This window comes from Rhipicephalus sanguineus, chromosome 5 (assembly GCF_013339695.2).
Source record: "Rhipicephalus sanguineus isolate Rsan-2018 chromosome 5, BIME_Rsan_1.4, whole genome shotgun sequence".
NCBI lineage: Eukaryota > Metazoa > Arthropoda > Arachnida > Ixodida > Ixodidae > Rhipicephalus > Rhipicephalus sanguineus.
Window position 1 is genome coordinate 126,583,024 of NC_051180.1, and position 13,250 is coordinate 126,596,273.

The 13,250-nt window shown below is 48.8% G+C and overlaps 1 protein-coding gene across 3 annotated transcripts in view; it reads left to right on the plus strand.

Moving 5' to 3' along the window:
• LOC119394232 (histone-lysine N-methyltransferase 2D) overlaps positions 1-13,250 on the plus strand; it is a 128,120-nt gene that overhangs the window by 24,152 nt on the left and 90,718 nt on the right. For all 3 annotated transcript variants that reach the window (XM_049415716.1, XM_049415717.1, XM_037661519.2), the window contains exons 10-13: positions 756-1,017; positions 5,062-5,435; positions 6,677-7,006; positions 7,670-7,873. In XM_049415716.1, the coding sequence (XP_049271673.1) occupies positions 756-1,017; positions 5,062-5,435; positions 6,677-7,006; positions 7,670-7,873 (1,170 nt within the window). The remainder of the gene's footprint in view (positions 1-755; positions 1,018-5,061; positions 5,436-6,676; positions 7,007-7,669; positions 7,874-13,250) is intronic.

The following is a 13,250-nucleotide window of genomic DNA, read 5'->3' on the forward strand; positions in this document are numbered from 1 at the left end:
GATTTTTCGGACTTCCTGCCCAAATTTCAGGTCCAAAACAGCATTAATTGAGCCCCCACCTCTGCCACATCTTTCATCTCCATGTTGGCAACCAGCGTTTTCTTGAGTTATTACATTTGCGACCGTAGCGGAGCTTGAAAGGCAGCTTTGCCGCAATACCGGGGTGTGATGAGGTGAAGCATATGGAAACTCTAGGGACCACTTGCAATCGGACGTTGACTGTCTCTTGGTTCGACCGTAACGGAGCTTGAAAGGCAGCTTTGCCGCAATATCGGTGTGTGATGAGGTGAAGCATATTGAAAAATCTAGGTACCACTTCCAATCGGACGTTGACTGGGTTTTCGCGAAGTTCGACCGTAACGGAGCTTGAAAGGCAGCTTTGCCGCAATACGAGAGTGTAATGAGGTGAAGCATATTAAAAAATCTGAAGGGGTCACTTTCAATTGGACTTTGACTGTATTTGTTTTTGGGAAGTTGGAATAGTTCGAATAGTAAAATTCCAGTGCGAATCGAATCGAATAGCAAACACTATTCGAAAAATATTCGAAATTTCGAATATTCGCACACCCCTACATTTAATTGAAAACACGCGCAGCTCATCCACGGCCATCTTGAGTTTTGATCTGTGACTGAGCAAGGGCCCCCCTTTAATTCTTGTCGGATTATCTTTCACCGCAGAGGGGGTTGCTTGCTCAAGATTTTACGGTAAGCTGAATACAGCTAACTGTGCACTACGTGTGTTGCGCACATTGCAGGTGAACCCAGGCCAGCTTGTGGGCAATCCCGGCCAGCGTTACCACCCGATGCAGGGTGGCCCGGCGGGCTGGCCTGCCAGCGGCATGGTGGCAGGTCCAGCTCAAGCAGGTGGACCACACCTGATGCGCCAGCTGCCCGTGGGGCCAGGAGGGCCCATGGTGTCTCCGGGCGGTACCATGCACCTGGTGCGCACCGAGCAAGGTGCCATCCGCGTGATGGGGGGCCCTCCTCCCCACAGGCCACCAGATCAGCTCGGACATGGTAAGTGAGGTGCCACCACTCTCCGCCACCCATTTCAGAACCATCTTTATTTTCACTGCCACACTCTGTGAAGAATATATCTAGTGGAAATATGGTTGATGCTTTCATCACCAGAATTTGATGCTCAATAAGTGAAGTGTAAACAGTCAGAAACAGCATATTATGACATCAAAATTTTTATATTGAATGTTAGACAAATTGCTTATAGAAATGACACAAAAGAAATGCTGCGACGAGTTTGTTTAAACATAGTATAGTTTATCAAGTTTTTTGATATACAGTCAACTGCCGATTTTTCGGACGCCCGATTTTCCAGGCATGCTCCAAAATTCGGACGCTTTCGCGGCGCCGTCACCAGCCCCATAACTTCAATGTATTAGAGCGTCCAAAATTTCGGACGCTGAAGCTATTCCGCGCGTCCGATTTTTCGGACTTTCTGCCCAAATTGCAGGTCCGAAAGGCATTATTTGAAGCCCCCACCTCTGCCGTGTCTATCATCTCGTAGGTTCGAACCAGCACTTTGGCGCGCCAATCTGTTTGAGACAATAGCAGAGTCCAAAAGTCAGCTTTGCCACAGTGCCAAAGCGTTGTGGGGTGTAGCAGACCAGAAATTCAAAGGGGCCGCTATCGCGGCGCTGTGCGGCAATGTTACGGATAAGCAGAGGAAATGCTCGGAGGCGTGATGGCGGCAGCTGGCAAGCGCGCCAGTACGACTTAATCGCTGACAACCCTAACGATAAGCATCTTCAGTTAAGGGCTATTCAGACGGGGGAGAAATGCTGGGGGGATAATGGAGGAGCCTAGTGACGTCAGCTCGCGAGGAGAAGTCTCCACAAATGCCCCCCACTCACACGGACGAGGCGAACGGAGGGGGAGACCAGTGTTACTAGACTACTCTGGTGGCTTGCACCACCCGTTTGACGAGCTGCTGACGACGAGCTGCAGACAACCATGCAGCTGCAGACTGTACACCCGCTGCCGCTCTTTGCAGGAGCAAGTGCAACAATGTGGCCAAACAAGAGCTCGAAATTTCGCTATATCCCCCACTGCCGGGGGATTGTTTGTGCTTTCGGGGAAAAGGTCCCCGTCTCCCCCGAGGAGGCGTGGGGGGATCACGCCCACTCGCTAATCCGTGACGTTGCGGTCATGTGATCCGCAATCTCCTCGTCTCCCCCAAGCATTTCTCCCCCGTCTGAATACCCCTTTAACTGTGCGGTAGTGCACGTGGCCTAGCGCAGTTGCATGCGTACTGCACTTATTTAATAGGCGAGAACACAAATGCGCCGCGCCGCCATTCCTGCTGCCTCTTTGTGCGAGACCGCTAAGTGCGCCGCATAGACGCGTTGCCTTCGCGGACGAAACCAGCTCGCCATTGCCGCGCCCGTGTGCGGTCAAGAACTAAGTGCGCATCACGAACCCTTTCATGATAAATTCGTGCGTACGATACAGCAACAGTAAAGTGACAGCGTCAGCTTAGTTGGCGACATACTGCACACAACTAGAAACGATCAGCTTGACACGGCAGCAAATGCTGCGTATCGGCGGCGATTCGGTGATGTGTGTGCGCATATGCGCACAACGTCGCATCGGGGAAAGCCGGACGAGTCGTCTGCTCTTCCGCCACAGTCTTTGTGTTCCGCGTCATCGTTTACAAACGCTTCATGCGAGATAGCCGTAATTTATTCCGAGCTTTGCTGTTATCAGTGGCGCTCATCACGAGATGCAAAAGTGGCGGTTGGCGCGTACGTAGTTAAGCGGGGTTCGCGGCAGGTACCGAATGTATTTGCGAGAGCCTGGGCGTGCACCAAAATGCCTGATAATTGTACTGGGAGGCATTAAAGGAGTCCTGACACAAAAATTTTCGCCCCGTGTTTTTTTGCTGCAATGTGTTGCTGGGGGCCTGTTAGTCATAACACGGCACATTGTTTGCTGCAGCGCGCTACAGATAATTAATTACAAGCTCCTCATTACCGACACAGTCTCAGTTTCGGTTTGACAGAGCTCCAAAAACGACAAGCCGCCGGGTGCAGCTATCACCACCTAGCGAGTGAAACGCTCGGTCACGTGAGCACACAGAACAGTGACGCATTTCCGTGTGGTCTGTCGTCGTCGGGCTCATTGTCGTCTGATGGTGACGATTTTCTTGCGGCGGGGATGGAAGGAATTTTCTACGTGGCAAATCACTTCAGGTTTGACCCGCTGGCGAGGAGCGATTCGTCGGGAAGCGCGTCAAAACAGAAATGGCGGCTACGACGTCATCATAACTTATACCAGCTGAAACAATTACGTAGGGGAAGTAGGGGGGTCGCCTCTGGTCACCTCCGAGGGTGTCAATGCACCAGGTGCGGCCTATAATGCTGGATCGCGCTCGCGAACTTCAAAATTCATATAAAATACCTTCCAAGCTTTATTCGCTGTCGATATTTTGCAGATGGTACATGCACGTACACGGGAATCGATCCAGCAGGCTATCTCGGCCGCGAAATTTTGTGTCAGTACCCCTTTAAAGCTATTTCGGATGTGGCTGTGGCGATATGACCACCTGAGCAGAATAAGAAAGCATGAATTTGTTTTTTCGGACTGCCCGATTTTTCGGACGATTTCGCGGTCCCTAGGGAATCCGAAAAATCGGCAGTTGACTGTATGTTACTTTTGTGCTGTTTGGCACTCACCAACATCAAGTTGGTGAGTGTTCAGCTGTCCATCCAATTTTGAACCATCATTTCCAGGCTGAAATAACGAATGTTTGGCCCCCCTAGAAACATATGGGGTCCCGGTTGGCAACTTCGGTTGATATCGGACGAACTGGAGTGCACCGTTTACTTTCCTCTGGACAAACCTGGATGTGTAAAAGATTCATTCAGAAGTTTTCTGTGGTGACAAGCACACTGTTGCCACAGCGTGGAGAAAAGGTTTATAAGGTGAACAGTACCAATTTTCAATGTGTCACTGTACCAGTTCTCAATGTGTAAAGTTAAGCATGACGAGATGAAACAGAGAGTGAGGAAATCGCAGCCTGAGCACTGATTTCTCTCTTCGTGTTTCAGTCTGTCGTGCTGTCTTGTACCTATGGAGCCACACCAACTAGCCTTGCTTTCCAGTCTTTTCGGTGTAGTATGGTGTGTGCCTATTTGTGTAAGGAGAGACAAGATAGGTGGGCTTGTTTGCAGCTGTACACACTGGGTCAGTGCAGCACTGCATCTTCAGAGTAACACTGCTTGTGATTTAACAGAAAACAGTTCTGGGATAGTCAGTTTACAGTTTCACGTTATACGGTTAAAATCGCACGAGGAAAAAGAAATAGACAGAAAGAATGATGGTGCATTTGCTGTGCGTATGTATATCCTCGTGCCTGTATATACTGAGTGCTTCCAGAAATAAAATTAGCTTGATGTTGGTGCTCTTTCAGTCCATTCTTTCTCCTTCCTGCGATTTTAACCTTGGCCACAATGTTTTTGCACCGATTTTTGGGTGAGTTGTTTTGCATAATAGAACACTCAAGCGCGCACAAACACGGACATTGTGAGGTGATGACAACACAAGCATTTTTTTTGTACTTCCAACTAATCATTTATTTGCAAATGCCGACACCAGATGAACGCTCGTGAAGCACTCTTGTTGTCATCACCTCCTTCTGTCCGTATTTTCGCGTGCCTGCCATAAAATCCCGAGCAAGCGCCCCCGTCCTTTTTCCGGAAGACTTGAAATATGTACCCCCTTGTCCCCGCCCCCCCGTTTTCACTGCTCCTATTTGCCTAGCGAGGGTGAATAAAAAAGGTGAATGCACGCGTATTCAATAAAGCATTTCAATGGAATCACAGGTGTGCATTCTTCATTATTAGCAGCACTTCCACCACCATATTGAATTTTGATCCGCGACCGAGCAAGGGCCCCCTTCCAAATCTTGTCTGATTATATGTATATCACGGGGAGGGGGGGTCTTGCTTGAGATTTTACGGTAAGTGTTGTGCTAAAAACGATGATTTGAATTTGTCTGCAAGGATTCTTGCTAGCCACACCACGCCATTACTATGTTGCTTGCAGTTGGCAGCCACGCCGGCGTGGCAGGTGGCGGAGGGGCCCTGGTATCGCCAGGCGACGGAGGGCCGGCACCGGTGCCATTCCAGATCCAGACCCTGCCGGCGCCTCCTACGCCGTCACTGTGCATTGGGCAGGACCCACCTTCGGGTGCGATGGTTGCTGCCTACGAGCAGTGGCTGGCGCAGCAGGATGCGCTGCTGTCCTCCCAAAAGAAGACTCTCGAGAGCGAAGTCGGCAAGCTGCGCAAGGCCAAAAAGGCCCTGAGCACCAAGCAACGGCAGCTGGCCAAGACTGGCCAGGAGCTGCCCCAACCAAACGCCCTCGAGCTGCAGCGCATCGCCCAGCAGCAGCCCGGCATGCAGAAGAACTTGGATCAGGTGGGTGACTGGGACTTGTGTTGCAGATGTGCAGAGGGGCAGTGTTACTGGTTTACTGGGCCATAATGACCAGCCATTTAGTGGGGCATAACCAGCAAGGTGTTACGTGTGTGCCAAAAGCAGACGAAAGAAAAAGCAGCGCACTTGTCAGCTGTGCATCCGTTTTTTTTTTTCATACCGTTTAACCGGAGTTTCTTTTACGGAGAGATGAACTGGGTTGCAGCATCCAGGTATGAAACCAGTCATATTAGAGGCAGTTGTTCCATTTAAACAGCATTTTCGTTTATTAAGAGATTTACGTTTACTGTGAGTCTACTGTACAGTCAAATCCCGCTAAAACAAAATTGACGGGACGTGCAGAAAGTTTCATGTACAGAACACAGAAATTTGGAAAATCCATTGATTTTGACTCGTCCTCTGGTCTCAGCAAGTGTACACATTGTTTTTTGGAAGACGACCTGTTGCCGAGCATATCAATGGCGAAAAGTTTATTGGGGTGTGTGTGTGGAAGTGGAAAGTGTGTTTCAGATAAAGACACAAGTCTTGCGATGCGACCGCACTGTTCCGGAAGTCGCAAGCCAACAAGAAGTCCTTGAGTTGCCACCGGAATTTCATGGCACTGTTATGCAAGGGCCTTTTCCTTATCCGGTATCACTCACGCATGCTTCGATGAAGTGGAAGAACCCGTAGAAATTATTCGTTGTGAAGAGACCTCTTTGCATTCTTTTCTATACGCGACTTATGGGGAACCGAAAATTTTTTATTGTGGTGGAAATTTTGCTGTGCCAAGGTTCTTTGCAGCAGAATTTGACTGTACAGTAAAATCTCTGATACGGCTTTCACGAGGTAACTTGAAATATTCATATCACCCAAAATTCTTCTCATCAAAACGTACACAAAGTCAAGAAAAACTGGATTTATTTGTAGCAAGCAAAAGATTTTCTAATACCCATCTGCATTTTCTTGCCCAAATCGTCAATGATTGCCTTCTGGAAGGTGTATAAAGGCATGCATGTGATCTCGCGAATGTTCTCACATGCCTCAGCATGTTGAGTGCATGATGCGTTTTGGCCGTCGTGGGCCGCCTGTCGTGGCTACTGCCGTAGCCTTTCTTGCTGGCCAAAGCATCAGGCTGTTATGCAGAAAGCTCGTTCGCAATGTTGCAGTTAACAGTTCATGCATGGTTTCCACTGTTCGGGACAGTGCCAGTAACTGCCGCGCTGGCTGGTGCTATTTTTCAGCTGCGCAAGCTATGTCGGCAGCACGGCATGGTGATGCAGGAGTACCGCGCCAAGCAGCAGAAGTGGCAGCAGCACATGCAGCAGCAACAGATGCAACAACAGCAGCAGCAGATGCAGCAGCAGCAGCAAGGTGGCCAGCTTCTGCAGGGCGCCATGATGCCACAGGGCTCTCCCATGCACCACATGGGGGGTGGGCCCCCCATGGCATCCGGCTCTGGGCCCACCATGGGGCCCAGCATGTCTCCCAGCATGTCACCGGCCATGTCGCCCGTAATGTCGTCTGCCATGAGTCCCATGGTGTCTGGCACCTCACACCAGCATGCAGTATCTGTAAGTGCATATAATGACATGGTTGTGACGTTGAAGAACGCAATTGCAGCCGGTAAAGCGCGAACTCTTTATTGGGCGAGCTTGTGCCCAAAAAAATAATGACACTCAAAGTGCAACGATATCGGCGCACACAGTCGTCGTTCGTTGAATAATCTGATCAGCAGTAAAGCATGTCGGCATTTATACATGTGGCATCAAAGATTCCAACGTTAGCTTTGGTGGCCGGGTTTGTTCCAGAATCAACTCTATTGTTCGCTTTGGGCGCACAATTTTATTGGAAGATTGGACATTCAGGCATGGTTTGCACAAGGTAGTGGTTGCACATGTAACGGACTGGTTACACGAAGATAGAAAAAGTGTGCGTGGCAATATAATGGTGTATAACTCGCGCTTCTTTATTTTCCTTATTTTAGGAATTGACTGATTTTCTTAGTTACTGAGGGCCAAACTAACAAAGTTGTGATTTTCTCACGGCACCAATTTTTTAGGTGAACTTAACGATGTTTCTATATTTTCACTTAGCTCTAGCTATCTTGCCATTGACTAAATTTTGCTTTGTCGTGCTTTCCTGAAGATGAGTATTGTTACTTACTGTACATTGCAAGTGAAGTCTGCCTTTGGGACTGCTCTTAAAGGCTGGGCCACCGACACGTGCCATTTCAGGTGTCCACTGGGGCCGGGGGCATGGCTTGCGGTCCCCCGCGTTCCCCCATGCCACCGCCTTCTTCCCCAATGGGAGGCCCCTCCCCATCCCCAAGGATGCAACAGCCACCAACGTCCCCCATGGCCTCTCCCCTCCACCAGATGTCGCCACAGTTGCCTTCACCTCGCACCCCAAGGCCACCCAATGTCCACCCCATGCCACAGGTTAGTAAAACCTCCCTGTAGCCATTACTATCTGTTCTTCCCTCTTCGAGAAAGTAACACAAAACTACTGTGGTGGCTTTAACATTCTGTGGCTGAGCGTGGACAAGTGGTGTCCAATATACCTTTCGCAATAGGCAGTAGCCATCTTTCGGGCTTATTTTAGTTGTAGCGGGGCTACTTTGAAATACGGATTAATAGTAGGGGTGTGCGAATAGTGAAATTTCATCTCGAACTGAATAGTGGCCAAAAATATCGAAAATTGAATCAAATACCTAATACAAAACGTTTAATGGAAAATTGAAAAAACAAAGGAATGAAATCTGCTCATGTCCTCGAGCACATAACGCAGTGAACGACTCCTACCAAAAGACTACAAATTGTCACGCAGAAACAAAAGCTGTTCCACGTGACCCGGCTTCAGGTTCTCGCCATGATGTTACAGTGTTTCCTGCAATTGAAAACATGTGCTCACTGGGCATCTCAGTAGCAGGGATGTGAAGGTATTGCAAAGCAATTTTGGCGATACATGGATAAAGCGAAGCTCCATGCTCTTTCCAGTACCTCAAAGGATCATCCTTTCTTGGGATCAGGGGCTCATTGAAGTATTTTTTCTAGGGGTGTGTGAATATTCGAAATTTCGAATATTTTTCGAATAGTGTTTGCTATTCGATTCGATTCGCACTGAAATTTTACTATTCGAACTATTCGAACTTCCCAAAGACAAATGCAGTCAACGTCCGGTTAAAAGTGACCCCTTCAGATTTTTAATATGCTTCACCTCATTACACTCTCGTATTGCGGCAAAGCTGCCTTTCAAGCTCCGTTACGGTCGTACTTAGCCAAGAGACAAAGTCCAGTTAGAAATGGTCCCTAGATTTTCAATATGCTTCACCTCATCACACTCCCGTATTGCGGCAAAGCTGCCTTTCAAGCTCCGTTACGGTCGAACTTAGCCAAGAGACAAAGTCCAGTTGGAAATGGTCCCTAGATTTTCAATATGCTTCACCTCATCACACTCCCGTATTGCGGCAAAGCTGCCTTTCAAGCTCCGTTACGGTCGAACTTGGGCAAGAGACAGTCAACGTCTGATTGGAAGTGGTCCCTAGATTTTCAATATGCTTCACCTCCTCACAACCCCGTGTTGCGGCAAAGCTGCCTCTCAAGGTCCGTTGCGGTGGAACTTAGCCAATAGACAGTCAACGTCCGTTTGGAAGTGGTCCCTAGATTTTCAATATGCTTCACCTCCTCACAACCCCGTGTTGCGGCAAAGCTGCCTCTCAAGGTCCGTTACGGTGGAACTTAGCCAATAGACAGTCAACGTCCGTTTGGAAGTGGTCCCTAGATTTTCAATATGCTTCACCTCCTCACAACCCCGTGTTGCGGCAAAGCTGCCTCTCAAGGTCCGTTACGGTGGAACTTAGCCAATAGACAGTCAACGTCCGTTTGGAAGTGGTCCCTAGATTTTCAATATGCTTCACCTCATCACACCCCCGTATTGCGGCAAAGCTACCTTTAGAGCTCCGCTACGGTCGCAAATGTATTAACTCAAGAAAACGCTGCTTCCAACATGGAGATGAAAGATGTGGCAGAGTTGGGGGCTCAATTAATGCTGTTTTGGACCTGAAATTTGGGCAGGAAGTCCGAAAAATCGGACGCCAAAGCTTTTAGCATCCAAAATTTCAGATGTTCTTATATATCGACATCTACGAGGCAGATTTGGAACTCCGGACTTGAAGGGAGCACACCCTTGTCCACCACATCAGTTGGCCTTCCACAGCAGTTGAAAGAGGAGGAGAGGCTGAGGAAATGCCATCTCTGCCTATCACGTGTAAAGTGTTGTTGGCAACACTTTGGTTGCACCAAATCATGTACATAGATACAATTCGGCCTCTACATTGCCTCACTCTTGATAAGAACAACAACTATGAAATATGACCCCACCAGCGCTTCATCAACCAAGCAAAAAGAAACACTTTCATGTTGCGATCTCACAAGAACATACTTAGGGATTCTCTTCAACTTTTTCTGTAATTTCACTTCGAATTATTCGAAAAATGTTTGAGAAATATTTGAAAATTATTCGAAATTATTCGATTCGATTCGCACTCAATCTTTATTATTCGAATTCGCTTCGCACCCAAAATTTTGCTATTCGCACAGCTCTAATTTTTTCAATGTTCCCTGGCCTTCTTTGGCCAGGGAACGCTGAAAAAAAAGAAACTTCTTTTTCGAGTAGCATCTCCCTTTAAAGGGCCAGTAAGCAACCCCAACGTCCAAAAATTGTAATGAAGAGAAATATCCGCACTTTTGCTATGTGAATATGCTGCCGCAAGAATTTTGCGAGTACGTGCTATAAACGAAGTTACAGCGGTTAGAACATCCGTTTCAGCTGGTTTCAAATTTTCGCGCGGCCTCACCACCCTTCTTCGCCACATGGAGGGAAAGGCGTAGCCCATCGTCGTGACTCCGCCCACTTCGGCAACGTGACACGACGTCAGCGATTGACGTCATCGGCGAGCTCGATCAGTCGCAATGCACTTGCGCTTGCTGCGGCTCCTGGTCGTTTATTGTTTGTATTGTCGCATGTGCTCCATAACTTGATGGGCAGTTTTCGGCTCTTCACTATTTTTAAACCTTTGTGACAGTTCACAATGCAGCAGGAATGCGTGCTTGCTTTCCGAGACGTCGAAGGGGCGCGAGAGAAAAGCCTGGAGAACCCCGGTTGCCGCAAGCGCGGCCTGTCCGAGCTACCGGAGATTCCCCGCTCCCCGCTCGATTTGCAGCCGGCAACTGAACAACGCTTCGCCTCATGTCGAAGGCGAAGTGCGTGCAGGTGCTATGCAGTGCGAGGAATATACGCGCGACAACTGCGTGGCCGAAACCGCATCACCGCAGGGCCAAAAAACAAGGCGCAGTTTCGTAGCGGTGGGTGGGAACAGGAACTGACGTTAACTTGACAACTGTTTGTTGAGACCTGGTTTAGACCAATCGACGAGCTCAGTGCTACGTCAACTCGCCGATCGCCGAGTTGGCGTCACTGCGTGTACAAGGAGGATTGGTCAGGTGTAGGAAAGAAGCGCGGGAATTGTTTTTTGAAATGAAGGGTCTACGCGGCGCGCGGCGCTGTAATATTCGGAAAACGTGATCGCCGCGGTCTACTCTACATATTACCGAGCTTGTTTGGGCGGTGTAAAAAAAAAGTCGCAGCCTGTTTACGGGCCCTTTAATAGGCAAGAACCCTAAAAGCGCCACACCGCCATTCATGCTGCTTTTTTGGGCGAGACCGCTAAGTGTGCCGCACAGACGTGCTGCCTTCATGAACGAAACCAGCTTGCCATTGCTGCGCCTGTGTGCGGTCAGGAACTGAGTGGGCATCACGAACCCTTTCATGACAAATGCATGCATACGGTACAGCAACAGTACAAGTGACGGCGTCAGCTTAGTTGCTGATGGGCTTCACACAACCATAAACGATCGGCTTCACGCGGCAGCAAATGCTGCGTATCGGTGGTGATTCGGCGATGTGTGTGCGCATGGTTTACGTGCGCACACGCATCGGGGAAATCTAGCCGGATGAGTCGTCCACTCTTCCACCACAGTCTTTGTGTTCCGCGTCATCGTTTACAAGCGCTCGATGCGAGAAAGCCGTAATGTATTCCGCACTTTGCTGGCATCAGCGGCGCTCATCACAAGACGCAAATTTGCAATCAGCGGTTGGCACGTAGTTAAGCTAAGTTAAGCTGAAGACAAATATAATGCAGTAACGCTTTCGTTTGGGCTAGTTGGTGTATACTTGGAACATGATGCATGGCTGCACTAAAAAACACAGACAGGGAAGAGATGTACACAGGACGGGCGCCTGTCCTGTGTGCATCTCTTCCCTGTCCGTGTTTTATAGCGCAGCCATGCATCATGTTCCAAGTATAAGGCCCAGTAGCCTTTCAAAAGAGAAAGAGAAAAACCTAACCGGGGCACCTACTTATGAAAAAGAAATTCACAAATGAATAAGGATGGGCTGGAGTGCTTACAGAAGACTTTTCCAAATCATGAAAGGCATTCTGCCTACTCTGAAACTAAAAGTGTACGATCATTGCATAATGCCAGTTCTAACATGTGGAGCTTAATGGAGGATAACAAAGAAACTCGAGAAAAAGTTTAGCACCATGCAGCGTGCAATGTTACTGGAAATGATAGGCATAACATTAAGAGATTGGAAGACACCATAATCGGCCAGCAAAAAAACAAGGGTAGCCAATAATATAGTTTACATTAAGTCAAAGAAATGGACCTGGGCCGGTCAAATAATGTGTAGGACCGACAACCGTGGGTCAATTAGAGCAACGAAATGGATACCAAGGGATGGGAAAAACAACTGAGGACGGCAGCAAGTTAGATGTAGTGACGGAAGTTTGTAGAGACAAAATGGAATCGGCTCGCACAAGTAGGGTAAATGGGATACAGTCGCCGACCGTTTATTCGGACTCGGCGGGAACTGCTGTAAAGTCCGAGTAATTGAGAGTCCGAAAAAAAGGATTCACCAGAAAAAAGCGCCTTTATCGGCCCAGCGGCCGGAAAAACTTGTCAGTGTGCGTCTGTACACATGTATGCTTATGCGCGACCAAGTCGGCCTGTATTTCAGCCAATGTTTGGCCACCCCTGCAGGTCGGCAATAGCACTGCAACAGCCTACGCTAAATCCGCATTTGATGGCGATGGTGTGGGAGGTGTGTCATCACGGCAGTCACTGTCCACATGTGCTGGTTTGAGTAGCTGACGGATACCTCATCGCCTAACTCGGCGAAGCAATTTCGGATTGAGGTTGGCCGTCTTCCACCTGGTGAATAATCGCCACTTTTTTCGCCATCGTCAGGGCCTTGTAGTTGCCGTGTTTCTTTAGTTCCGACGGTGTACATGGAACGGGCGGCATCGGAGCAGTTTCAGCAGATCAGGCCTCGCACACCAAGCAACAAGGGAGCGAGACACAAAGCTCGGGACGCAGATCAGGCCTAGCCACAGAAACATCTGACAACGCAAACTCTCACACGCCAAAAAGAAACGACACTGGGCTAGTTGATGTTGCAGCGTTTCTGTTGTTGTACTTTCTTTCTCTGAATTAGGATCTGCGTCGTACTCATACGCGCTGTCGTTCACCTCAAAGCCGCACCAAGCGCCGCACCAAGCGGGTTCCAATCTTGGCTTGGCTTGGCTTGGCCTGCTGTTTGGCCATGGTAGCTGTTCAATGGATACTTGACTGGCTAAAGCCAAAAGGCAACCGTTACATGTAGCTAATAAACATAGCCTTCGAGTTCGGTAATTCTTGCGTGGATTTTTGACACTGGCATGATCTCCAGTTGCAGCCAGTGCAACATTTCAGTGCT